Genomic DNA, 27,508 nt, shown 5'->3' with positions numbered 1-27,508 from the left:
TGGCCAGTAAATGGGGCAAGTCTCCAGTTCCCTGGTTACCAGAAGATAAGAGGAAGCAGCCACAGCGCCCTTTGCCTATGAGGGGTCGTTCCAGGGGTTCCCAGCGTTTTCACCCCTACAGAAATTCGACATTTCAGAGGTCTCAACCCTTGGGATGTCCCAGTCCTTTCGTACCCGACAGCCCAGGAGAGAGGTAGTTTCGGGTTCAATCTCATCCAAAACCCACAATGAAATTTTACTGACCCACCTTCAGGATGAGGAGATAGGTGGTCGCCTATCTCTCTTTTACCATTGGTGGGTCAAGATTACTTCAGACTAATGGGTACTGGAAGTTATTTGAGAAGGATATGCACTGGAATTCCTCAGCACTCCTCAGGACGTATTTATGATGTCTCCTTGACATTCCCAGCACAAGAAGCAGGCAGTGGAGATTACACTTCTAAGACTTTTCAGAATGAGAGCGGTAGTCTCAGCACCTATGATCCAGGAAAATACAAGGCGTTATTCCATTAATTTTGTTGTACCCAAGAAGGTAGGTTCCTTTTGCCCCATCCTGAACCTCGAGTGTCCACTGTCACCTGCGAGTAACTCATTTTTGCATGGAAACCTTACACTCTGTGATAAAGGCCGTACAACCGGGAGAGTATCTAACCTCCCAGAGGCCTACCTACATATTCCAATCTGGCAGGAACACCAACGTTTTCTATGCTTTGCGGTACTGGGTCGCCATTATCAGTTTCAGGCATATCCTTTGGCTTAGCTCCCACCACCAGAACCTTCTCCAAGATCATGGTGGTCATGGCGATATCATTAAGAAAAGAAGGGATCCTGGTGCATCCATATTTGGATGAATGGCTGATCTGGGCCAAGTCAGTGGAAGAGAACCCTCCTGGTAACCAACAAGGTAATCTCTCTGTTACAGGAATTTGGCTGGGTAGTAAACTTCGCCAAGAGCAGCTTCAAGCCTTCCCAGTCCTTGGAGTATCTGGGAGTCCAGTTCGACACCAGGCAGGGCAGTGTTTTTCTTCCATCCACACGGATACAGAAGTTGATGTACCAGGTGCGTCACCTGGTGAACCCCATACACCTGATGGCGTGGAGCTATCTCAGAGTTCTCAGGTTAATGGCGGCAACCCTTGGACGTAGTACCGTGGGCGAGGGTGCACATGCGTCCTCTTCAATGCTCTCTGCTGTCACGTTGGAACCCACAGTCGCAAGACCATTCTGTTCGTCTCCACCTACCGATGGGAGTCTGCCATCACCTCCAGTGATGGTTACAGGAAGCTCATCTGAACAAGGGTGTGTCCCTGTCCTTCCCAGACTGACTGGTTCTCACGACAGATGTGAGTCTCCAGGGCTGGGGATCTCTCTGTTAGGAGCTGACAGACTAGGGACTGTGGACAGAATAAGAGGCCCTCTGGAACATCAATCACCTGGAGGCCTGGGCAGTCAGATTGGTGTGTCTAAAGTTCAGCCACAGGCTACAGGGCCAGGCAGTCAACGTGATGTTGGACCACGCGACAATGGCAGCCTACATCAGCCGTCAGAGAGGAACCAAGAGCCAACAAGTGTCACAGGAAATAGACCTCCTGATGGAGTGGGGGGAAGTACATTTACCGAAGATCTGTCTAACACATCGCAGGAAAAGTCAACGTCATAGCAGGCTTTCTAAGCAGAGAGAGTCTGGATTCAGGAGACTGGGGACTGTCGGCTAAAGTGTTTCAACTGATAGTAGATCGTTGGGGCTTCCCGTTTCTCGACCTGCTGGCCGCATTGCAGAATGTGAAGGTTCCTCGATTCTTCAGTCGCAGAAGAGATCCGTGGTCTTTGGGAATCAACACTTTCATCCAGATCGGGCCAGAAGATGAGTTGCTATACGCCTTCCCTCCATGGCCCCTGCTGGGCAGGGTCATCCGCAGAATTGAACGCCATAGGGGACTAATCCTACTGGTAGCTCCAGATTGACCCAGGTGTCCGTGGTATGCGGATGTGTGAGACTCCTGGTGGAGACCCCCTGCACCTCCCACTGCCCAGGGACCTATTATAGCAGGGAACGGTTCTTCACGAGGATCCAACTCATTTCTGTCTTGCATCCTGGCCATTGAGAGGGCTCGCCTAATGAAGCAAGGGTATTCTGCAGTGGTAATTGTCACCTTACTCTGCGCTCAGAAGTTCTCCACGTCCCTTAGTGTACTTGTGGGTCTGGAGGGTATTTGAGGCCTGGTGCGAGGAATGCAGTGTCAACCCTCAGGCTGTCAAAGTCCCACTTATTCTGGAATTTTTGCAGGACGGTTTGAATAAAGGTTTGGCTCTTAACTCCTTGAAGGTGCAGGTAGCAGCTCTCTCTTGTTTCAAGGGTAAGGTGAACAGGGCCTCCCTTTCTGCCCACCCTGACATGGCCCGTTTTCTGAAGGGAGTGAAGCACCTTCAACCTACCTTATGGTTACTGGTTCCCTTGTGGAATCTCAATTTAGTACTGGAATTCTTGGCAGGTCCTTCATTCAGGCTGCTGCGGAGTTTTTCCTTGTGCTTATTGACCTTGAAGACTGTGTCCCTTGTGGCTATATGCTTGGCACGCCGCATCTCGGAACCTCAGGCTTAGTCATGCCGGGAGCCGTTCCTCCGGATGACTCCAGGGGCATTACAACTACATACTGTCCCATCCTTCTTGCCCAAAGTAGTCTCGGAGTTCCATTTGAATCAGTCCATTTTGTTGCCATGCCTAGAAAACCTCAAGGATGCGGAGGAATATCATCTCCTCCGTCATTTGGATTTCAAGAGGCTTTTAATGCGGTAACTGGAAGTCTCAGAACCGGTCTGAAAGACAGACTGCCTGTTTGTCTTTCACAGCGGAAGGAAAAAGGGTGAACCAGCTTTGCGAGCTATCATAGTTCGCTGGATTAAGGAGGTGGTCACGGGGGCCTATGTGGAGGCTGAAAAGCCATTACCTTCTCAGATGAGCGCTCATTCCACTAGGGCTCAGGCAGTCTCATGGGTGGAAGTTAAGACTGCTGTCGCCCATTGATATCTGCTGAGCGGCGATGTGGTCCTCCTTGCACACCGTCTCCAGGTTTTATCGCTTGGACGTACAGTCCACTTAGATAATAACCTCTGCTATTACTAGCAATGGTAACATGGAATAGACTTAGTTTTTGGGTACTTGCCAGGTTCTTATGGCCTGGATTGGCCACTGTTGGAAACAGGATGCTGGGCTTGATGGACCCTTGGTCTGACCCAGTATGGACATGTTCTTATGATAGGATGCAGCCTTTACATAGGCAGTGTTGACCGGACCACAGGTGGTCTTCCGCCCCAATCAGGAGTAGCTTTTGTACATCCCATTGGTCCTGAGTCCATCTGTATACACACTAGGAAAGGGAGAAATTACTTAGCTGATAATTTCGTTAAGTTTAGTGTAGACAGATGGATTCAACATCCTGCCATTGGCTGCCCAAGAATGGTGCCAAGGAGTAACCCATGGAGTGGATATCGATTCCAAGAGATTTTGGGCAAGCCATCATGGAGTCCTAGGTCAGTGCATCTATAATCTTACCAGGGTTCAGTGTTTGTTTGAGTACAGTTTCGGTTATCTGTTTTTAATCGTTATTTCGATAGTATGTCCACAGTGGCTTTTGAAGAGAATACTGAAGGGCTGAGGTCACTGTAAGGGTATATGTAGGGTGACGAGGGCTTTGCCACCTGACTCCGTCTCTATCTGCTGGCAGGGGAGCATAAACCCATTGGTCCTGAGTCCATCTGTCTACAATAAGGAAAATGAAATTATCAGGTAAGTAATTTCTCCAATTTGTGCTTTTGAATTATTGATCTTATGACTTACAGGGGAAACAGGGTCTGGCAAGACCACACAGATCCCTCAATACCTGTATGAAGCTGATATTGGGCGCCAGGGAGTTATCGCTGTGACCCAGCCCCGGAGAGTTGCTGCCATATCCCTGGCCACGAGAGTATCGGAGGAGAAGAAAACTGAACTGGGGAAACTGGTATGCCATCTTGTAACACTGGGATCTCAAACTCCAGACTTTGAGGACCGCTGATTCAGCTGAGATGCTACATTAGTCTCACACTGACTGTGATATTTAGAGTCTGGTTGCAGATAAAATCTAGACCTCTACTTGACTATTGCATACACTTGCACGTGTGACTGCATATATGTAATTACACTTCCATGGGTGTATACACAATCTCTCACACATGCACGCATGCCTGTAATTACTCTCCCATATATGGATTTGGATTGGGATTGAACTGCTCATCTTTCCAAACCCAAACTTAAGGCAAGTTATAGATTCAGGTATGGTTTGTTGAACCCTGCAGCAGAGAACTTACAGTCTGTGTTTGTACCCGAGGCAGTGGAGGTTGACGTGATTTGCACAAGGTCTTAAAGAATATTAGTGGGAGAGGTGGGATTTGAGTCTCGAATCACCCCAGATGTGTGCACGTTCATACGTGTGTGCAGAGAAGTACGCCATCACATACATGAATAGACACATGTCATGAATTGGGGGGAGGGGTTCCCACTCATACTAAAGCTACTGGGCCCACTTCTTTTTGTTCATTGCTCCCTTTTAAATTAATTTGTGTTTCACACCTTTCCGGTAAATCCGGTTTCTCAGCTGGGCTACACCGTGCGCTTCGAGGATGTCACGTCGGAGGAGACCAAGATCAAGTTCCTAACGGACGGGATGCTGCTGCGAGAAGCGATAGGGGACCCTCTGCTGCGCAGGTACAGCGTGGTCATCCTAGATGAAGCTCACGAGAGGACGATACACACCGATGTGCTTTTTGGCGTGGTGAAAGCGGCACAGAAGCAGCGGAAAGAGCTGGGGAAATTGCCACTTAAAGTGAGTGCTGCAGAGAGGGGGGTGAGAGAGGTGTCTGAGGGTATCCCCCCCCCCCCCCCAAAAAAAAACCCCCAAAGGCTCCAGAAAAGAGTTAACATTGTTACATTGCAAGTAAAACTTATTAAATAAAATCAGGCGTGTAGACGAATGGGCGTGGCTGACAGATTTATCAGATAGCTAATAACGATTAAGGAAGCTAGGATACAATCAGTCCTGTTTCAGGACACCTTCTCACGCCTAGTGGCAGTGCTGTACTTAATTTAGGGTGGGGTTTTTTTTTTTTTTGTCAAATTTCAAGGGATGGTGATTATCTGATTAAAACCATATCTGTGGGGAAAATCCCCAGACTGAGAACAGAATTTAGGATTGTGGCCCCGAATTGCAAGGTTTTCAGCCATCTCCAATAGTTGCTTTCCTGCTGAGGACACGGTATTTTCATAGTTGAAGTAAAAGTCTCGGCTACATTGCTGCCCTGAGCCCAGATTTTTCCTTTCGCTGGTGTTGTGCTTGCCCTGATAAATGAAGGAGGATGCTGAACTCTGGGGGCTCTGCACTTCGGTGACACCCGCCTCTGCTGCTGCCTCTGCAGGTGATCGTCATGTCGGCCACAATGGACGTGGACCAGTTCTCTCGGTACTTCAGTGCAGCTCCGGTTCTGTACTTGGAAGGGCGGCAGCATTCGATCCAGATCTATTACACCAAACAGCCTCAGAGCGACTACCTCCAAGCGGCTTTGGTCTCCGTCTTCCAGATCCATCAGGTAATTCCCCAAGAGTATCACATGTGCCCGCTCCTGACCTTGCATGGCAGGAATCTCTCTCAATACAGAGTACATCTGAAACTTGGTGGCCATATCAGCTTGTTGTTTTCTTTGATTTTTTTTTTTTAAGATTTCAGAGCAACAGTACAAAAAAAGGTAAATTTAAAATTTGCACGTCACCCATGTTAAGGTTAAACATGTAAATACGGCTGTCCATCTTTTATTTATTTACCTCACACCTTTTCATTGTAGCTGAAGGTGCGTTACATTCAAGTAGAGAAGGTAGGTCCCCACCCCTGAGGGCTTACAGTCTTAAGTTTATACCAGAGCCAATGGAGAGAGAAGTGATTTTGCCCGAGGTCAGAAGAAGCATCAGCGGGATCTGAGCCCTGGCTTTCCTTATTCTCAGCCCTTTGCTCTAACCACTAGGCTGCTCTTCCACTCCACTTCATCAGTGAGAAAAAGCACAGCTCAAACAAGACAGTGAGTGTGCCAGAGAATTCCTGGGTACAAATTTAGTTACAGCAGCAGGAACAGAGAAAAAACTTGAATGCGGTGAAAATAAGGCCTCTGAGATATCTTGGATGGGAGGCCTGGCCATGGGTACTGTCAGTGTAAGAAGAAGCAACTCGCCCAGCAGAATGTGAAAAAGGCTAAGGTCCACATAATGTGCCTGTCATCAGGTCAGAGATACCTGGCCCATGTCAAAACCCATTAGCTGTTGTGTTTGAAATTACTTGATAACTTTTAAAGAACAGCTAGCTCAATGTAATATGAAATTTGAGAATTGCTTTAGGTCTCCATAACTCTCTGGATGACAACTGATCAATGACACATATGAAGGACCACAAAACTGCAATGTGTTTGCGTGATTTGTCTTGTTGTATGTATATTACACTACTTTATTAAAATTTATAAATTGCCTGGTGCACAGGCCTCTAGACTATCTACAGAGAAACATGCATAAAATTATACTTCCCACTAACGAATAATTAAGTTACAGATTCAGATAAAACAAACAGTGATTATATAACCTTTGGCCAGCTACAGGAGGCCCACTCAAAAGTAACTAATGCTGAGTTAATTTAATAAATATATCTTCAACTCAGCTGTGAATTTTTTTAGTGTCGGTCTCTAGCCACAGGTTGATGGGTGGTGGGTTCCAGGGTTCTGGAACCGCGACAGAGCGAGCCCTTTCCTGTGTCTCTTGTAAACGAGCCAGTTTGTATGAGGGAATGTGCAACATGCCCCCCTGCTAAGAGAACATAAATTCCTGGTGGGGAGATAAATTCTCAAAAGAGCATTAGTCCAAGGAAAGGAGTTTAAAGTGAAGGTTGTGCACCATAACAGTAGTCTTAAGCTTTACCCCCATTGAATTGGGGGCCAGTGGAGCCTGAACAGCACCGGCGTGATCCCTAATATGCGGGCCCACGCTGCAGCATTCGGTAGGAGATGAAGGGCTTTTAGAGTACAAGTAGAAGGTTCCTTTTCCTTGGCATTAAGCTGTCCCAATCATGTTTCTGGGGAGTTCTGTGAGGTGAGGAGAGAGAGGACCAGCACGGCGGGTCGAGCAGCTGTTTGACTAGGTCCCGCTTCCTGGCTACTCCCGTTTTGGCATGCAGTAGGCCATGGGGTATTTTCGCACACTTTTTTGCCGCAGACTGTCGGTGCGCACCCGTTCTCATTTGTGTTCTTCCTTATGAGGGCACATCTTGTGTGCCTAGTTTAGGTGTCGGTAGACAATGTTACAATAGTCCACTAACGGTAAAGTAAGAGTCTGGACTTCTGATTGAAATCATCACAGCTGAGCAGAGATTTGAGCCCCCGAAAAACTTGTAGCTTAAAAAAAAAACCCAGATATGATGATTGCTTTATTTTGCTGTTGAAAAGAGAGTTTGGAGTCTATCCAAACACCAAGGCTTTTAACATAGAGGGAGATGTATAAGCTGTATGGATGTTTTAATACCAGGAGAACAGTCTAATTCAGATTGAGGGACAATTTTTTTGTATGACATCTAGGATCTAATGGTCAAAATACAGAGAGATAACATAGCAGTTCCCTGTACATACCTGAATCAGTCCAGACCATGGGTTGAGCCTCCTGTCCAGCAGGTGGAGACAGACCAAAACTAAAAGGGTATCCTATATGAGGACAGAGCCTACCCTGTAGCCCTTCAGTATTTGTCTGTCTCCAACAGGTTAACTTCTGCTTGTCCCTTTCAGGCATTTTTTTCCTTCTGTGTGTCTATCGTGTTTGGATCAAGCAAGTATTTCTGAGTTATTCATTTAAAAAAGAAACAGTTTTTCTTGGTTTGTGTGAACTCTGTGGATCCTATTTACAGGAGACAGTCCCTGTCTCCTTACTCTTGCAGGGGCCTAGGGGGGCTTGGCCCCTTGTTTTATATAGCCTAGGCTCCCTATTCCCGGTGGTCCTCAGCTGCAGGGGTGAAAATTGGTGGTGCCATTCACTCCCCCTGTTCAGCTTTTTTCTCTCTCTCTCTCTCTCCTATACTGCTTTCCCTTCACTAGGATCCATTGATTCTGTAGCTGCTGACAGGGGCCGTTTTTGTCCCTTCTTTGGAGTTAAAAAAAGAAAAAAAAAAAGAAAAATTTTTAAATAAGAGGAGTCTGACAGGATCAGGAGAGAGCTCCTGCCTTCCCTATTTAATCTTGCAGCTCTAGAGAGAGAATTGTGAGCGTGCACAGTTCATTCTGTGCCTCTGCTCCCTCAGCAGCGGCAGCTCAGCTCATTTCTAGTGCTGCCCCTCCCCCACCTAGCAGCCATGCCACTATCTCCTCTGTGCTTAGCTTGTGGGGATTCCTCAATCCTGCTTTCGCGGAAGGGACTCTGCTCTTGCTGCTTACTGGGGGGGGAAAGGTTCCTCAGAGTCCCCGATGCCCTCAGGGACCTGGGCCAGGCCTCCAAAGCGATTACCCCCGCCGTTCCCAGGCCGTCAAACTGCGAGAACGGCGGCCATTATGGGTTTTTCTTCAGCTTCTTTCTCGGAGCTCCCTGAAGCTCCGGACCTAATTTTTTTTTTTTCGGTGCTCCCCCTCCCTGATTTGAGCCCCGCACACTCTCCTCTTCCAGATCCAGACTCCCACCCTGGGGGCGTTAGGACCCATTTTTCCACTGAATTTGTGCTTTTGCTGCACAAATCCTACTTAGCAAGTTTGCAGGAGGAAACGGCCCCCCCCTCCGGCTAAGATCCCTCGGCTCTCTGTCCCTCCCTCCACTGCGGCTCCTGATGGGCAGGGGGCGATCCGGGTCCGTGTGATTCCCATCCCCCTGCCTGCCCAGGATCCGGACCAGGACCCAGATTTGGCTGCGCCCCACCCCCCTGGAGGGGGATGACCCCCGGAGCCTCCATCTCTTCCGCAAGGAAGAATTGGAGCCTCTTTTCCCCTTCATCTCCCAGGAATTGGGGATTGACTGTTCCCCGGTGGATGAGTTTTCGGCAGCAATGCCAGCTTCTTCAGATCCGGTCCTAGCGGGTCTTAGGGCCCTGTCGTGCTCCTTTCCCTTCCATCCCATGCACAAATTAATGCTCCTCAGGGAATGGCAGGCCCCCGAGGCGGGCCTCCGGGTTGGGAGGGCCATGGAAAAGCTTTATCCCCTCCCGGAGGAGTGTTTAGAGTTATTGAAAATGCCTAAGGTGGACTCTTCTGTGACGGCGGTCACTAAGCATACCACCATCCCGGTGTGGGGGCTACGGCCTTGAGGGATGTCCAAGATCATAAGCTGGAATTCCATCTCAAGCGCATTTTTGAAATCCTGGCCTTGAGTGTTCAGGCGTCCATCTGCAGCAGTCTCATGCAGCGGGCAAGCCTTAGGTGGGTCCAACAATTACTCAGCACCCAAGACCTTCCGTCTGCAGAGGCAGAGCAGGCTGACGGGTTGGAAGGCGCCATAGCTTATGGGGCGGATGCCCTATACGACTTGTTCCGGGTGCAGGTGATGGCGATGGCTTTGGTGGTCTCGGCCAGACGGCTCCTCTGGCTCTGACACTGGGCGGCTGATTCGTCTTCTAAGACACAGCTGGGAACTCTCCCTTTTAAAGGTAAGTTGCTCTTTGGCGAAGATCTGGACGAACTTATTAAATCCTTGAGGGAGAACAAGGTCCATAAGTTGCCTGAGGACCGCCCGAAACAGGCTAGATCCTTCTTCCCTACTTGTACCCGCTTCTGGTGCCAACACCGATATAACCCAAGAGCAAGGGGCGCCTTCTCTAGGGGAAATCCTTCTAGGGTCCAGTCTTGGCCCCAGTCCTTTCGAGGCCGTCGGCCCTTTCGAGATGCCGCTACCCGCCGGCCCATCCCTCCGTTCCCAACTTAGGTGGTCATTTGTCTCTGTTAGTGGAGGAATGGGCCATGATCACGTCGGACCAGTGAGTCCTCGAAACAATAGACAAAGGCTACGCTTTAGAGTTTGCTCGTGACATCCCGGACTTGTACATGCTTTCTCTGTGCGGCCACCGGAGGCAGGCTGTGATGACTCAGACTCTTATCAGACTCCAGAGGCTGGGGGCCATCTGCCCGGTTCCGGTGGTGGAGCGCGGCACCGGCCAATACTCCATCTACTTCGTGGTCCCAAAGTAGGACGACTCCTTCCGTCCCATCCTGGATCTCAAGAGGGTCAACCGGGCCCTCAAGGTACCCCATTTCCGGATGGAAACCCTTTGGGTGGTGATAGCGGCCGTCCATCCTGGGGAATGTTTGGCCTCACTCGATCTGACTGAGGCCTACCTGCATATATCGATCCGTCCCGAACATCAGAGGTTTCTCTAGTTCCACATCTTGGGTCAACACTTCCAGTTCAGGGCCCTGCCCTTCGGTCTCGCCACGGCACCGCGCACGTTTACCAAGGTGATGGTGGTGGTGGCGGCAGCCCTTCAGAAGGACGGTGTTCTTGTCCATCCGTACTTGGACAGTTGGTTAATCCGGGCCAAGTTGGAGACCCTATGCCGCCAGGCGGTGGACCGCGTACTTGCTCTTCTCTCGTCCCTGGGTTGGATAGTCAATTTTTCCACGAGCAATCTCCATCCGACCCAGGTCTTGGAGTTCCTGGGGGCTCGCTTCGATACCCGCGTCAGCAAGGTTTTTCTACCAGACTCGAGATCTTTCAAGTTGATGGATCAGCTCCAGAGCTTTCTCTCCATGCCTCTCCCCGCGGCGTGGGATTATCTGCAGGTCCTGGGGACCATGGCTTCCATGATCGACCTGGTCCCCTGGGCGTTTGCACATATGCGACCATTACAGAGAGCTTTGCTGGCCTGTTGGTATCTGAACAGTTTCAGATGCAGCTCCCGCTTTCAGACTCTACCATCAGTGAATTACAGTGGTGGCTTTCTCTCAAGCACCTCCTCCGTGGAATGTCCCTTCGGACCCCGCAGTGGACGGTAGTCACGACGGATGCCAGCCTGTCTGGTTGGGGAGCAGTTTGCCAGTCTCAGACCACGCAAGGGAACTGGTCCCCAACCCAGTCTTGCTGGCACATCAACCGCCTGGAGACCCGGGCGGTTCGTCTAGCACTCAAGGAATTTCTCCCACTACTTCAGCGATGGATAGTCTGGGTGCTCTCGGACAATTCTACTACCTTGGCGTACATCAATCGCCAAGGGGGCACCAGGAGCCGACTGGTGGCCCTTGAGGCAAGTCGCCTTCTCGCTTGGGCAGAGCGGCACCTGGACTGCCTCGCAGCTTCTCACATAGCGGGCAATGACAATGTGCAAGCCGACTTCTTGATTCGTCAGCATCTGGATTCAGGCAAGTGGGAGTTGTCAGACGCCATGGCGCTAATCATTGACAGGTGGGGTCCCCCGCGCCTGGACTTGATGGTAACTCTGAACAATGCCAAGGCTCCCCAGTTCTTTAGCTGCTGGCGGGAACACTGCTCAGTAGGGGTGGATGCCTTAGCCCTTCCATGGCCGCACGACGTTCTGCTGTACATATTTCCTCCGTGGCCCTTCATAGGGAAAGTGCTCAGACGGATAGAGCTTCACAGTGGTCTGGTCATTCTCGTGGCTCCCGAGTGGCCCCACAGATCGTGGTTCGCGGACCTAGTCAACCTCGCGTCGGACGGTCCACTTCGCCTCGGCCACCTTCAATACCTTCTCCGTCAAGGTCCCGTATTTTTCGACCAGGCAGATCGCTTCTGTCTTGCGGCTTGGCTTTTGATCGGCGAAGGCTAAGGTGGAGGGGATATGCTGAGGATGTCATCTCCACTATTTTGCGGGCCCGCAAAACCTCTACTTCCCTTGCCTATGTCTGGGTCTGGAAGGTTTTCGAGCTGGCCTGCATGGAAACGGGCGTTACGACATGTTCGGCCCCAGTCTTGTTAGTCCTCTCGTTCCTCCAGCGGGGCCTCTCTAAGAGTTTGTCCTTTGGCTCCCTCCGGGTTCAGGTGTCTGCCCTCGGTTCTCTCTTGGGAAGCCTCGATGGCTTCTCGGTCGCATCTCATCCGGGTATTGCCCGTTTTCTCAAAGGGGTCAAATATTTGAAGCCCCCGTTGCATCCTTCTTGTCCCTCGTGGAGCTTGAATTTGGTTCTTTGGGCGCTCTGTCAAGCTTCTTTTGAGCCCCTTCGCTGTTCCACCCTCAAGGACTTGACACTCAAAACGGTATTTCTGGTTTCTATTTGCTCCGCCAGACGGGTGTCTGAGATCCAAGTGTTGTCTTGCCACGAGCCCTTTTTACGTTTCTCGGATTCCGGGGTCTCTCTTAAGACGGTTCCATCGTTCTTACCGAAGGTTGTGTCTTCATTTCATGTCAATCAGTCGGTGGAGCTCCCTGCGTTCTCTCCGGCGGACATTGCAAGCCCCGGGCGAGGATGATCTCCGCCGTCTGGACGTGAAAAGCATGCTTATGCGTTATCTAGAGGTAACTAATGATTTTCGAGTCTTGGATCATCTTTTTGTCTTATGGAGTAGCTCGAACAGGGGCAAACAGGCCTCTAAGACTACGATATCTTGCTGGTTGAAGGAAGCGATCTTGTCGGCTTACATCTGTCTGAGATGTCCGATCCCGGAGGGCTTTAAGGCTCATTCCCTGCGTTCTCAGGCGGCTTCTTGGGCGGAGAGCCAGTCTATCTCCCCGCAGGAGGTATGCAGGGCAGCTACTTGGAAGTCCCTGCATACTTTTGCTCGACATTACCGCCTTGATGTTCAGGTGCCAATTTTTGGTTCCTTTGGGCGGCAGGTGCTTCGAGTGGGCCTGTCAAGGTCCCACCCTATCTAGGGAAGCTCTGGTACATCCCTTGGTCTGGACTGATCTGGGTATGTACAGGGAAAGGAAAATTAGTTCTTATCTGTTAATTTTCGTTCCTGTAGTACCATGGATCAGTCCAGACACCCTTCCCTTTTTATCTTCCTGTCCGCTCGAAGATCCTTATGCTATGTTTTCCTTCATAGGTGGCACCGGAAGCATCCTTGTGATGATTGTGGGCATTCATGCAAGAGGGTCCATGCACAAGTTCATTCATTCATCCATCCACTGTTTTCTCTTGTTCAAAATGTTCAGAGTTCTCTTGTTGTTTGCTCGAGTTCTTCTGTTACTTGCTTGTTCCATGGTGTTTATCTTCTCTGCTTTGACAATGGTTATACTGAAGGGCTACAGGGTAGGCTCTGTCCTCATATATAGGATACCCTTTCAGTTTTGGTCTGTCTCTACCTGCTGGACAGGAGGCTCAACCCATGGTCTGGACTGATCTGTGGTACTACAGGAACGAAAATTAACAGGTAAGAACTAATTTTCCTATGTCTTGGTCCAGGAGGGCTGCAAGTGGATATAGAACTGACTCCCATCGGCATAGATAGGATTAGCCACCCAAAGTCTTACTAGATTTTGCTGGTAGCTGCCAAATAGATGTTAAAAAGTAGCGAAGACAGAGCAAAGCCCGGTGGAGATATTGTGCCATTGAGAACAATGCAGAAATTACTGCTTACCTGATAATTTCTGCATTACCTGATAAAAGGTAGGTCAGTCCCAATGAGTGAGTTATGCACCTCTGCCAGCAGATGGAGATGGAGCAAAAGCTGAAATTATGGCTACTTAGTCCCACCCCGACATCAACCCACCAGTATTCTCTGGAAAAGCCAAACTGTTCACAATCCTGATTAAACTTGAAAATTATTAGCAATAGGCAACCATTTGTGTTTCTCAATCAATGGGAACTCTGAGCTCAACCAAAAGAAAGAACATATCTAGCAGACTAAGGGCTAGAGAAGCCACTTACCAGTTATCAATGAAGGACAGGAATTATACTCTGCATCGCTCGCCCTAAGAAGGCTAACCACAAAATCCAAATCCAGCAGCCAAGAGTGGGTCTGGGATTGAGATTGACCTACCCTTCACTAAAGGAAAGGAAATTATCAGGTAAGTAGTAATTTCTCCTTCGTTAGCGTGCAGAAAAGTCAGTCTCAACAAGTGAGATGTACAAAAGCTAATCCTTAAAGGGCTGGAGGCTTCAGCGGCCCAGTCAAAACCGCCCATGCAAAAGTGAAGTCCTTCCTAGCCCTAACATCCAAGAGGTAATGCTTGCAGAAGGTGTGCAAAGATGACCATTTCACCACTTGGCAAATTTCAGCAATAAACGAAGCTCTGCCCACAATACCACCTGAGCCCTTGTGGAATGCGGTCTAATCTGTTCGGAAAGGCAACCCCAGCAGCTACATAGGCTGCCGTAATGACTTCCTTAACCCAGTGGGCAATCGTTGCATGCATCGCTGGTGTTCCCTGTTTATCTCCACCATGGAGCACAAACAGGTGATTAGACTTCGGAACAATCTTAATCACCTCCAAGTAGCGCAGTAAATGACACTTGACGACAACCATGGAATGCAAAAGGTGGTACTCACCTTCATCTCTGTCCCTGTCCAAGGCAGGCAGGGAAATGGATTGATTTAAATGAAAGTCCGAAACCACTTTGGGCAAAAAGGAAGGCACAGTCTGAAGCTGAACCGCTCCTGGAGTCATACGGAGAAAAGGGCTCACGGCAGGAGAGATCCTGCAGCTCAGAGACCTGACGAGCAGAACAGATTGCTACCAGAAAAACGGTCTTCAAAGTAAGCAGGCACAAGGAAAGAATATGGAGTGGTTGAAAAGTCGATCCAGCCAAGAACGCAAGGACCAATTTAAAATCCCAAAAAGGCACCAGAAGCCGCAATGGGGGGTGAAGATCTTTTAAGTCCCTGCAAGAAATGGGACATATCCGGATGGGAAGATAAAGACCCTTCATTGACTGTTCCCCTGCGTAGCCTGTATCCTTTCGAGGACTTCGGGAGAGGAAGGACTAAGATCTCTGGAAGGGACGGGGTCTCTTTGAAGAACCTCCCTTATAAGGCCAAAAACACCAGTAGTCTTGAGAGCGGCCACTTGCCCGAGAAGTCCGGGAAACTGGCTGCTTATCCTCCAGCAAATGCGGGACCTGGGTCTCTCCCCATTTACTTGCATATTTTCCAATTCGCTGCCAAACAAAAGCGAGCCTTTGAAAGGCAGCTTAGTCAGATTGGATTTTGGAATACTATCTGTGGACCAGTTGCACAGCCACAGCTGTCACCTGGCTGCAATAACTGAAGCAGCTCCTCCGGTGGCTGTGCGTACCAAGTCAGAGCCTGCATCAGCAAAGAAGGTGGCCCCCAGTTCTACCACAGGTCCTAAATCAGACCCAACGTCGCCAGACTCTTCACAAAGCCGCAAGGTAGACGAAGCTACCAAGGTGCAACAAGAAGCAATTTGCAAGTTCATTGTCACTACCTCAAAGGCTTGCTTTAGGATAGCTTCAGCCCTCCTATCCTGAGCATCTTTCAGTGCCACACCTCCCTCTACTGCGATGGCGATACGTTTAATGACAGAATATACCGAGGCATCCACCTTAGGGAAATGCAACTGCTCTCTGGCCTGCGGATCCAAAGGGCATAAACCTGCTAAGATGTGTCCTCCTTCAAAGGACATTTCTGGCACATCCCATTCCAGATCAATCAATCAACTCCTGGATTGCATCCAGGAGGGGAAAGATCCTCCTTCTGCGTCCCCAAGGAGTCAGGCCCAGCCACTCCAAGGCTCTACAGATTCTGGGATATCAAACCTGGCAACTCATCTCTCTGAAATGTAGAAGAGTTCTGTATAGCTTCAAATGTGGGGGAATGTCCCCATCCCCACCGTCGTCATCGGTATCATCTTGATCCACCTGCATTTGAGCTCTGTGGAACCACACCACTATGGTGCTTGACCGTGGAGACAGGCAGAGGAGTGCACGGAGCTACCTTAATAGGAACTGCCACTTCAGCAGACTGGCCCTGTAGAAATGTCTGCAAACCCTGGAAGAATTCAACCCAGGAAAAGGAGGCCAGGTCCATTCTAGGCCCATAGGCCCAAACTTGACATCCTGCGAGCCAGTGTCCCCTGAGGACTCGACCCATGTATCAATCAAGGGAGGGGACACTCCTGCTGTATCTCCCTCGGTCCTACTCCCCTCAGACTGAGGAGATGGACAATAGTCGGAAGAATCAGAAGGAGGCAAATCTCTATGAGCATCCAGGCAGCGCTGACACAGGCGTAAAGAAAGCTCCAGCTGAATGGCTCTGATGTGGTAGGCAGCACAGATAGATAGGCACTTAGGTTTTTTTTGCCGCAGGCGCCATGCTATAAGCGCACAGCCCAAGAAGGCTCATACCTAGCTTTCCCGTGCGTACATGTGCGCCTAATATGGATGCATAAAAAATGTTCGCCCACGCGCCTAGGCCTCTTGTTCTACTGGTCAGTCAAACTGGATGCCCAGGACAGACTAGATGTGCGTCCAGAAGGAAGAACGCCCAGTTGCACACACAAACGAGAATGGATGTACACCCGGATGCACAAGTGCATACCGACAGTCTGCAGCAAAAAAGTGTGCAAAAGTACCCCATGGCCTACCACGCACCAAAATGGGAGTAGCCTGGAAGCGGGACCTAACCAAACAGCTGCTCGACCTGCCGTGCCTATAGTCTCTTCTCATCTCACAGAACTCCCCAAAGACGTGAGCGGGACAGCCAAATGCCGAGGAAACAGAACCATCTCCTGCTATCTTCCTATCGCATATTTTTTTTTTCAAAAGTAATAAAGACTTTTACCTGAACTCAGCCCTCCCTGGCTGAGAGCAGGAATGGGCCCCGGCTACGGGAGGAGAGGGCTCACCCCAAGCCTCTCAGCCTGCAACCGCTAATTGGAATTTAGGTCCACACCAGTCCAGGCTACTGGACTGAGGCTCTCTACTGAGGTAGGGACAACACAGTATCTCTCAGGAAGCAAGCGGTGCTACATAGATATCTCCTTTCCAACTTCTGTCGTCTTTTCTTCTGTATCTCTTTTTTTTTTTTTTTTTTTTACTCGCAGGCAATTGCCGAAGGGAAATGTGTGTAAACTATCTGCTGGAGAAGGAAAATACTGGCAGGCTGATGTCGGGATGGGACTATTATAGCTGTGACGTCAGCTTTTGCTCCGTCTCCATTTGCTGGCAGAGGTGCATAACCCACTCATTGGGATTGACCTACCTGAACATTGAGTGTTAGCAGTTCTAATCTGATGAGAGGGACATGATAAATAGGTCTCGAGCCAGCTAAGGACACATCCTGATATGCTGATTTCTCTAAGGCGAAACAAAATCTGATGGTCCAGAGAGCAGGCCTGGGTCACATCCACCGGCCAGGAGCCACCGAGCCAATCATGGCATCATTAGGTAGGGAAGGCAGATCTCAGCTAGTCTGTAAGTACTGGTGCTCTACATCAGTTGTTGCTGGACTGACGCCCGCTTGTCTGGCCACCACACTAGTCTTAGATATATTTTGCGTGTCTTTAAGTTTGTTTCAGTGTGATATAGTCTGTAGTAGAGGAGTGAGTTGATATTGCTGGATTTTTGGTAAGTTTTTAGTAAGTTTTCGATAGGTTCAGCATTTGAAAGAGCCATTCTGCAGCCATCATCCCGGCTGTTTAATTAACAAAGATTCTCTCTCTCTCTATGGGAAGCAGATCATCTTTTCCTCTTCTCTGGGTTTTACCGATTCGCAACCCCTTCCTACTTTCCCTCTCGTCTCCTTCCTGTTCCATTCCTTACTTATCAATTCATTACTGCTTTTAGAACCTGTAAAATGATTTGGGACAGAGATGCTCCATAAATAAATCAGCCTGCTGGGATCTGCTGGGATGCCATTCCCAGTGCAGAAAGCAATCATTTTCATTATCATTTTTTTTTTTTTTTTTTTGAAGGAAGCACCTTCTTCTCAGGATATCTTGGTGTTTCTGACAGGCCAGGAAGAAATCGAAGCAATGACCAAAACCTGCAGGGACATTGCCAAGCATCTCCCGGATGTGCATCCACAAATGATGGTGATGCCATTGTATGCCTCCCTCCCCCACTCCCAGCAGCTTCGGGTCTTCCAGAGCACACCCAAGGTGAGGAAACCCTGCCTGAGTGACACTCTAGGTTGCACAACACTTGACACCTTCCCTGCTTGCAGGCCGCATAAATCATATGTTGTTATCAGAAAATGGGTGATTTAATTTAATAGTAGCCAGAAAAAAATGGTGCATGAGAAAAGAGCCAGAGAATACAAAGGTTTGTTGATGCCAGTAAATTTGCATTTGCCAATGTTGGTAAGCAGTATATGTGTTCTTTAACTGAGACCACCATTGGTGTGTGGACGTAGAGCACTACTCAAACTACCTATGACGCTGCTAAAGCTGCAGTACTGGCAATAACACATCAACAAGTTTAATGCAAGCAAAATAAAGAGCATCATTGGGGTTGCTCCCCTTTTAGTTCGAGATAAAATTATATTTGTGTTCAGAGTTTCCAGAGCTGCTTCTTTGTGGCCATGTCCACTATTGTGAATCTGTGTAAATCAAGGTAATGCCCTGCTGATGAACTCCTTGAAGACATCAGTCCTGATGCAGGAAAAACATGAATTTAATATGAAGTAGTGTAGAGAGGGCTCAGGGAAGGATATTTCATGAAAGGAGACCCATTTCTAGGAATAATACCAAAAGAGATGGAGACAGAGCCAAGAAAGAGGCAAGCTGATGATTTTTTATTTTTTTTTTGTATATAATCGTCTTTATTGGATCCATGCAAACAACAATACACAACCATAATGAGCAAAAGCCCATAGCAAAAGGAGGGTAACAGATCCAAAAGTTTTACATATTTTTCCCCTCCCCCTCTGATATTTTGAAGACTCTTGCTTAGTACTTCTGCAGCAGTACTAAGCGTGGGACTTTCCCCCTCTCTGCGCTAATGGTTTTACATCACCCTAATATGGACCGGCCCCCTGGCTTAGCGGTACTGCCGCATAAAGCCATGCAGCAGGATCTGGCTTTAATTTTTGATCCAGGATCTCTAGGGCTAAGGATGCTGTGGAAGCAGCACTGGCAGCCCCTGTGGTGGGAAGAGAGTGGGAAAGGGGAAGAATCAGTCGTCAGGCGACAACGAAACCTAGTGGTCGGATGTAGTGCCTGTAATTGCAGGGAGCCGGGTGGAGATATGGTGTACGACGCCCAGCCAATGACTGGGCGTCGTACACTGTCGTACATCAGGCGATGACTGAATTAAAAGTGTAAAAAAAAAAAAATCTGGGAGGGGATATACATCAGGGGAAAAAATTCCCAGGCAGTCGTGGGGAAGGTACAAGTTGCAGATTCCAGCCCTTGTTCCAATTGAGCTGGAAGTAGAAAGCAGCAGTTCAGATAAAAAAAAAAAAAAGGCCTCCTATAGATAGATAGATAGATATGTGTACGCATCACTGTAGATGCTGAGTACCATCTGAATGTTTTCATTTCTCCCTTAGGGCTGTCGCAAAGTGATCCTCTCTACTAACATAGCCGAAACCTCCATTACCATCACGGGGATAAAGTACGTTGTTGACACAGGCATGGTGAAAGCCAAGAAGTACAGCCCTGGTGAGAGCACAGGGATTTCAGTTCTTGAAGTCATAAATTCACGGAGCTGTTTGGGAGCTGCCTTTGGCTATGTTTCTCTAGTCAATGTCGGGAGTCGTGCCCTGTTAAAAAAAAAAAAAAAAAAAAAAAAAAAAAAAAAAATCAAGAAATAAAAAAATTCACCAATGTCGGGTGAAAGTGAACTAGGCCGACGTCTCTGCAGTGGGTTTTCAGGACTTCAGTTCCAATTTTATTAGCTGTGTCTTGTTTTGATGGGGGTCTCTTTGATTCTGGAATGCCTTTGAAGGGATTCTTATGGGACACTTTTCTTCTTCTCTGTTCCCTTGTGGTAAGGGCTGTTTAGAGAGGGTGCCCTGTCTTGTTTCCAGCACTGTGATTGTGTCCGTTTTTAAAAGGGTTCCCCTTCGCTGAGCTTAAAAAAAAAAAAAAAAAAAGATTCTTTCTGTGACTGTAACGTAGAATTGCAATAGTGCAGTCAATCAATATTCTACCTGAAACCCATAGGTCAGAGCTGCCCATTGCCCCTGTTTCTGGAGAACAACTTTAGGCTAATCCAGGTTTTTTGACATCCCCACCCTGAAGCATTCTGGTCCGTGCTTCAGGGTGCGGATTTCAAATGGAAGAAGCAGAAGCACAAATCTCAGAAGGCACCAGGCTGCGACTTTAAAAACCAGGACTGGCCAAAAGTCTCCTTCCAGACACCAGGTTGCTTGGTAGCCCCGACAGTTACTGGCCTTGCTGTTTTCCAGCTTTTCCTATCTGTCTCATGCGTTTGGTGGGGGGGGAATACCTCTCGTGCTAAGAAATACCCTTTTGCCTTTTATAGAAAGCGGCCTTGAGGTCTTAGCCGTACAGCGTGTGTCGAAAGCCCAGGCCTGGCAGAGGACGGGCCGTGCTGGGCGTGAGGACAGCGGGGTCTGTTACCGACTCTACACAGAGGACGAGTTTGAGAAATTTGATAAAATGACCGTTCCAGAGATACAGAGGTAAGTGGAGGTTTCCCATGACTTTTTTTTTTTTTTTAATTTATAATTTTTATTGTAATCCTTGAAAAAGATAACAACAAACCAAACATATCATGGCCCATAGGCTTATACATCATCAAGTATCAAGGACAACGTTCCAATTTTATAAACTAATTCCCCTTACCCCCCTCCCCCCTTCGTGCTGTTTTCCTAAACATCAAATTATACAAAGGATCGCGGATAACCAATAATCTTAACTAATAGCAACATATGCAGGAGTACACTCAGGAAAGACCAATAATAATGTAAGAGGTAGATATAAAAGGAACCAACATGTATATTGATGGTGGCGGTGTTAGTGCCCTGGGTTACCAGCCATAGGAGTGCTATACGTAGGATGTGCCCGCCTCCAGGTTAAGTAGGGCATCCAAACCTTGTGAAACTTGTCCATCCTGTGTTGTTTGGCCGCAGTTATTTTATACATTGTGCAAGTTTTGTCCAGTCTCTTCAGGACCTTCTGAAAGGTCGGAGCATATGGTCTTTTCCAAGAATAAGCAATCTCCATTCTCAATGCAGTACAACAATTCTGAATAAAAGTATGGGTGTGAGGAGGGAAATCTTCCTCATGCAAATAGAGGGAGTGCATGTGTTATGGCTAAGTGGATGGATGTTTTTAAAATGCTTGAAAGGAAAATACGTAATTGCAGCCAGGTGCTTTGAATATGTTTGCAATCCCACCACATATGTCGAAAAGAGCCTGGTAGAGAGCAATTACGCCAGCATAACCCACTAATCCGAGGATTGAATTTTCTTAGTCGAGTGGGCGCTATGTACCATCTAAATAGTACTTTATAGCTATGCTCAACTGTATAGGAGGAGATCGAAACAGACTTGGTTTTCATGAATATCAGAGAGCATGAATATCAGAGACCATTGTTCTTCAGAAAGTGATATACCCGAGTCTCATTCCCAGGCAGTTACATGAGTGGGCTTAGTCTTTAACCAAGTATTCAGTAATTTATACATTTTGGTAATCAGACCCTTTACCAACTGAGATTGGGTGCAATACCCCTCGAACAGGGATCTCTTTAGAGGCCAGTTGGGATTGCCTCTGCAAGGCAGCTATGAAATGAGCTATCTGGAGGTATGTTAGAAATTCAGATGGTGGCAAATCATGTGCGACCTGCAGGTCGGCAAAGGGAATTATTTTATCATTTGGCAGGAAATGGGCAACTTGAGTGAAATATCTAGTTTTCCAGGCAGAGAAGGACAGGGAGGGAATGCATGGAGTAAAAGTGGTATTATGGAAGAGAGTAGATGAGTAAAAGTACGAGGCCGAGCCTACCAATTTATCCTTCCATGTGGACCAAACATTCAATGTGTGTCTAGTAGTGGGAGCTAAATTAGGGCACGGGCCCCATGTGTGCTTGGGCTGCCAAACCATAGCTTGCAGTGGCATGTCTCCTGTAGACCAGGTCTGTTCAATTTGTACCCAATGTTTTGCCATTGGAACACAATGCCAGTCAATGATGGGACCAAGCTGCAATGCAGCGTAGTACCAGGACAGGTTTGGGAGTCCCAAGCCCCCTTCAAGCTTGTTTTGAGGAGGAATAGCCTAGTGGTTAGAGCAGTGGGCTACGAACCAGGAGACCAGGGTTCGAGTCCTGCTGTCACTCCTTGTGACCTTGGGCAAGTCACTTTACCCTGCGTTCCCTAAGGTACAAACTTGGATTGTAAGCCCTCTGGGGATAGGGAAATACCTACAGTACCTGAATGTAAACCAGTGTGATATCTCAGATCGAATGTCGGTATATTAAAATAAATAAATAAATAAATAGACCTGGCTACCCTAGGAGGGCGGTGCTGCCAAATGAATCGCATCTATTTCTTTTGCCAGCGTTTTAGAGTCGTGTATGCTAATGGGATTGGAAGAGTTTGGAATAGATATGGTAGCCTTGGCAAGATATTAATCTTAATGACAACAATCCTGCCAAGCCAGGAGATGGTAAGGCATGACCATCGATCCATGTCCCTCTCAATTGTCTGGAACAAGGGGGCATAGTTCAATTGAAAAAGATCGGATAGATTTTCACCAAGATAGACCCCTAAATATTTAAATTTTGGACTGAGCCCATTTAAATGGATGTTTGGATTTCAAATACGTTGTAGTTTGGGAATCGCAAGAAACATTCAATATTTCCGACTTATCCCAATTAATTTTAAAGCCAGAAATGGCACTAAAAGAAGCCAAATTATTTTCAGTAGCCTGCAGTGAGGTGTGGAGATTACTAACTGTAAATAGAATGTCATCTGCAAAGAACGAAAGCTTTGTAGGTCTCTGTTCCTAAGATAAAGCCATCAATAAGTGTTGCACTGTGGGCGTCCTTGAGCATGGGACATTCGGAGGCCTTCACAATCTATTGCGCTGTGTTGGAAGGGAGCGCTAGGGAGTGCTTCCCAGCGCAGGACAAGTGGTGTGTGCCCCTGCGGTGAGACAAGTCCAAGTCTGAGAAGGTCACAGGAGACTAGATGAGCACTGTAATTGAAGATCCGATGAGAGAGGACTCAGACAAGGACTTGGGAGGACTCTGAGCGCTAGGAAGACTCAGACGTTAAAGGATGAGCAAGTGCAAGGAGCTCCGAACCAAGAAGGGGTTCAGATTCAGGATTAAAACAAGGACTCGGAGACTTGCACTGCTGAGGAAATCAAAGATATAGAAGTTCCTCAGCGACAACCACAGGAATCCCACCAAGCGCCCTACACACCCCATTAGGGATGATCGCGCTCCACTCGGCCACTGTGCGCCCTACACAACCCCCACCGGGCTGGTCGCGGACCACGCAGGGACGTGACGGTGGAGCCACACAAGACATCAGGAACTTGGAACATCACGGACCATGGAACAGGAACTTGGAACGGAACAAAAAAGAAAACAGAATGTTGGGAATTATTAAAAAGGGAATGGTGAATAAAACGGAAAATGTCATCATGCCTCTGTATCGCTCCATGGTGAGACCGCACCTTGAATACTGTGTACAGTTCTAGTCGCCGCATCTCAAAAAAGATATAATTGTGATGGAGAAGGTACAGAGAAGGGCTACCAAAATGATAAAAGGAATGGAACAGCTCCCCTATGGGGAAAGACTAAAGAGGTTAGGACTTTTCAGCTTGGAGAAGAGACGGCTGAGGGAGGATATGATAGAGGTGTTTAAAATCATGAGAAGTCTAGAACGGGTAGATGTGAATCTGTTATTTACTCTTTCGGATAATAGAAAGACTAGGGGGCACTCCATGAAGTTAGCATGTGGCACATTTAAAACTAATCGGAGAAAGTTCTTTTTCACTCAACGCACAATTAAACTCTGGAATTTGTTGCCAGAGGATGTGGTTAGTGCAGTTAGTATAGCTGTGTTTAAAAAAAGATTGGATAAGTTCTTGGAGGAGAAGTCCATTACCTGCTATTAATTATATTGACTTAGAAAATAGCCACTGCTATTACTAGCAGCAGTAACATGGAATAGACTTAGTTTTTGGGTACTTGCCAGGTTCTTATGGCCTGGATTGGCCACTGTTGGAAACAGGATGCTGGGTTTGATGGACCCTTGGTCTGACCCAGTATGGCATGTTCTTAACAAAAGATGCCAGGCTGGAGCGGAAGACAGGAAGTTCTGGAAAGAACTTGCTCCTGGAGGACTAGCTCCTTGCGAAGGCAAGCTTGAAGTGGCGAAGAGACCCTTTTGTAGGGCTTGAAGAGATTACGCCCAGGGAGGAGTCCAAGAGGGCCACACCTGCACTGTAACTTTAAAAGAGGAAAAGAGCCGTGGGCCTGCCCCCTAGGAGGAGCAGGAAGAGGAAGTCCTGGACCTTGGACACCGGCAATGCAGGGCAGTGTGAGGAGGAGCCGGAACAGGCCGACGAGGGAACGGCGGCGTCCAAGCCGTGAAAGCAGGTCGAGGAGCGGTTTCCCTGCCACAGGAAGGACTGGGGACGAAGGCCCCCCCCCCCGGAGGGAGCAAGGAGGGTCGGCGGCCTCCTGCCGCATTGAGGGATCCCGGCATGGCTCCTGCTGTGCCAGCAAGATGGCAGCCGGGCTATGGGAACACACGGCGTTGAGGAAGTCAGCAGGCAAGGCCCCGGCTTCTGCTGTCTCCGGGCCGCGCAGGTAAGCGCCTCCCGTGCTCCAACCGCGGGAGGAGCGCAACAATAAGAGCATTATTACGGATGGTAATGGCCAAGGGCTCCAAAAATATGGCAAATAGTATGGGTGAGAGGGGACAACCTTGTCTAGTGCCCTGTTGCACATTAAAAGTATCCGAGTATTCCCCATTTATTTTCAGACACGCTTTGGGTTTATTATAAAGGGCTTGGATCCAATTTTAAAAGGAGTCACCAAAGTTCATAACCTTCAGAGTCTCAAAGAAGAAAGGGCAGGTGCTGATTATGCGCCCCCCAGATTATATTTATAATTTTCTGAACATTGTCGCTGGCCATCCTGCCTGGAATGAAACCAGCTTGGTCCGGGTGAATAATACGGGCAGTAAAGCCATTCAAGCGGGCTGCAAGCACTGTGGCCAGTAGCTTTAAATCAAGATTAATCAGGGATATTGGGCAGTACGAGCCATAGAGTGTGGGGTCCTGGCCTGATTTGGCTATAATTGTAGTGCCTGCAAGGTTTAAATCTGGTAGTAAAGAGTCTCCAGTCCATGGGTGATTGAATAATTTTTGCAGATGTGTAACCAGCTGAGGGGCGAAGGACTTATAAAATTTTGCAGTGAGTCCATCGAGACCAGGAGCCTTTCCTGCTTTGAGACCCCTAATAGCCAGCAGCAGTTCTGGGGTGGAGATATCCGCATCAAGGAAGTCCCTCATCTCCATAGTGAGATGGGGGAGCGAAATGGAGCTCAAATATGAATGTATGGCTTCTGGGGCGATCTGGGATTCAGCAGTATATAAAGTTTGGTAAAATTTAAGGAATTGCTGGCCAATCTTTGACAAAGTTGATAATATCTCACCTAGGTCATTTTTAATTTTTACGATATAATTTTGAAAGGTAAGGGGTTTTTTTTGGGGGTTTTTTTCTTCAGTTTATTGGCCAACAGCTACACTGCCTTCTCACCTCCTTCAAAGTGCTCTTGGCGAGAGAGTTGCAGGGAATGAGCGATACAATCAGCTTCCAGTCTATGGAGATCCTCTCCGGCTTTAGTGAGGCGAGTCAAAATAGCTGGGGATCCACTCTGAATATGTTGCTTTGAGAGAAGGCGTATCTCATCCTGCAGCTGGGAGCTTGCCTCATTCTTTTCGTTTCTTGAGAAACAAGGAGCGAGAAATAAAAAGGCCTCTGATGTATGCCCTGAAACAATCCCAGACCACCACAGGGGAATCAACAGAGCTATCATTGGTTCCGAAGAAGTCATTAATGGCTTGGGAAATGTGTTGTACATAGGATGGATCATTCAATATAGAATCATTAAGTCTCCAAAACTGACTTCCCACTCTGTCCCCCTGCATGATGAGGTCCAGGCTAATAGGAGCATGGTCTGACCATGAGACGATGCCTACCTCTGTATTCTAAATATAGTGGGAAAAGTGACTTAGCCACCAAGATATAATCTATTCAGGAATAGGAATCGTGGTTTGGAATAATAACTATAGGATCGGAAGTGAGGGTATTGGAGTCTCCAAGGGTCCACAAGCTGCAGATTGTTCATGAGATCCTTAAGAACCCTGCTGTGTAATTTTGCAACCTGTGCGTGTCCCTTAGGGGTATCTAAATAATGAGAGAGAGCTACATTAGTCACCCCCCAGTATTAACAAACCCACACTATGCTGTAACAAGATTTGGTAAAGTTCATGAAAGAAAGAAGCATGTTCTCTATTAGGAGCATAAACGTTGGGGGGACGGTGAGCGAGGAGAGAGGATCCCCGGCACGCTTACCTGCAGAACCAGTTCCAGCTGAGACTGTGAGAGGAAATCAACATCAGCGACGGAGAGCAGCTGAGCCGGCTGACGTCATCAGTGCAGGACCGCGGGAGAATTTAAAAACCCGCGGCTGAGCAGTGCGCAGCCAACGCCGGCGCGCAGCCTAAGCCGCGCGCACGGCTTTGACCAGCTTTTACCGCCTTCGAATGTCTTTGACTGCCTCAGACTGGTAGGGATTCTTTTCCTGATAGTCCTTGATTATTGGGGTCTTTTTATGGGCAGGAAACGTAAGGCGAGAATCTATACCTCCTCACTCGCCCCAAATAATAATGGGCCTATGGACGCCCATGTCAACAGGAAAGTGCCACAGACGGACGGTGAAAGCGCCACTTTGGAAGTGTCTCTGAGTCCGGGCAATGGTCCAACTATTGAGGACAGTCAAGTAAGCGTGAGTAAGGGAGAAGGAGATTCCCTGATCCCAGAAAGCCCTTCTGATGGAATATCTCAAAGAACTGTAGATAGAGCCACACCAGGAGCTCCTTGTAAGAGTCTGTTGAGTCCTAAAGAACCTTCAGACATTACGTTGAGAGACTTGTGGAAAATGCTGGTTAGACTAGACTCTAATGTCTCACAAGTAAATGATTCCCTCACTTCTCTAGTTAATGTGAATAGAGGGTCGATTGAAGAACAGGGGAAAAAATTAATGGAATTAGAGTCAGCTATGAAAACTATATCTAGTAATGTTCAAAATATTCAAAATGCTGAAAATATGCATATTGTTGACAGTTTATCACTCCATTCAGAGTTGGAAAATATAGAAAACATGTTGCGTATTAAAAATTTGCGTTTGGTTAATTTTCCACTAATGAGATTACTGTCACCATATGAGATGTTCAAGAAATTTTTAATAGAAAATCTATCACATGAAGTTGATAAGATTCCAAGTATATCAAAGATCTTTTATTTCCCTTTATAAACAAGATCTTCACATAATGGAGATCCTGAGAAAAGCCCAGGGATTTCTTCTTTTTTGGAGGAATCACTGGACATTATAAACAAAAGAACAACTTTA

General features: G+C 47.9%; 1 protein-coding gene across 1 annotated transcript in view; it reads left to right on the top strand.

Annotated features, from left to right (window-relative positions):
- Positions 1–27,508, top strand: part of DHX33 (DEAH-box helicase 33) — a 74,182-nt gene that overhangs the window by 26,314 nt on the left and 20,360 nt on the right. The window contains exons 2-7 of the mRNA XM_029613794.1: positions 3,841–4,001; positions 4,635–4,862; positions 5,452–5,622; positions 17,862–18,047; positions 19,439–19,550; positions 20,377–20,536. Coding sequence (XP_029469654.1) covers positions 3,841–4,001; positions 4,635–4,862; positions 5,452–5,622; positions 17,862–18,047; positions 19,439–19,550; positions 20,377–20,536 — 1,018 coding nt within the window. The remainder of the gene's footprint in view (positions 1–3,840; positions 4,002–4,634; positions 4,863–5,451; positions 5,623–17,861; positions 18,048–19,438; positions 19,551–20,376; positions 20,537–27,508) is intronic.

This window comes from Rhinatrema bivittatum, chromosome 8 (assembly GCF_901001135.1).
Source record: "Rhinatrema bivittatum chromosome 8, aRhiBiv1.1, whole genome shotgun sequence".
Taxonomy (NCBI): Eukaryota; Metazoa; Chordata; class Amphibia; order Gymnophiona; family Rhinatrematidae; genus Rhinatrema; species Rhinatrema bivittatum.
This window is presented reverse-complemented; position numbering and strand designations above follow the sequence as displayed.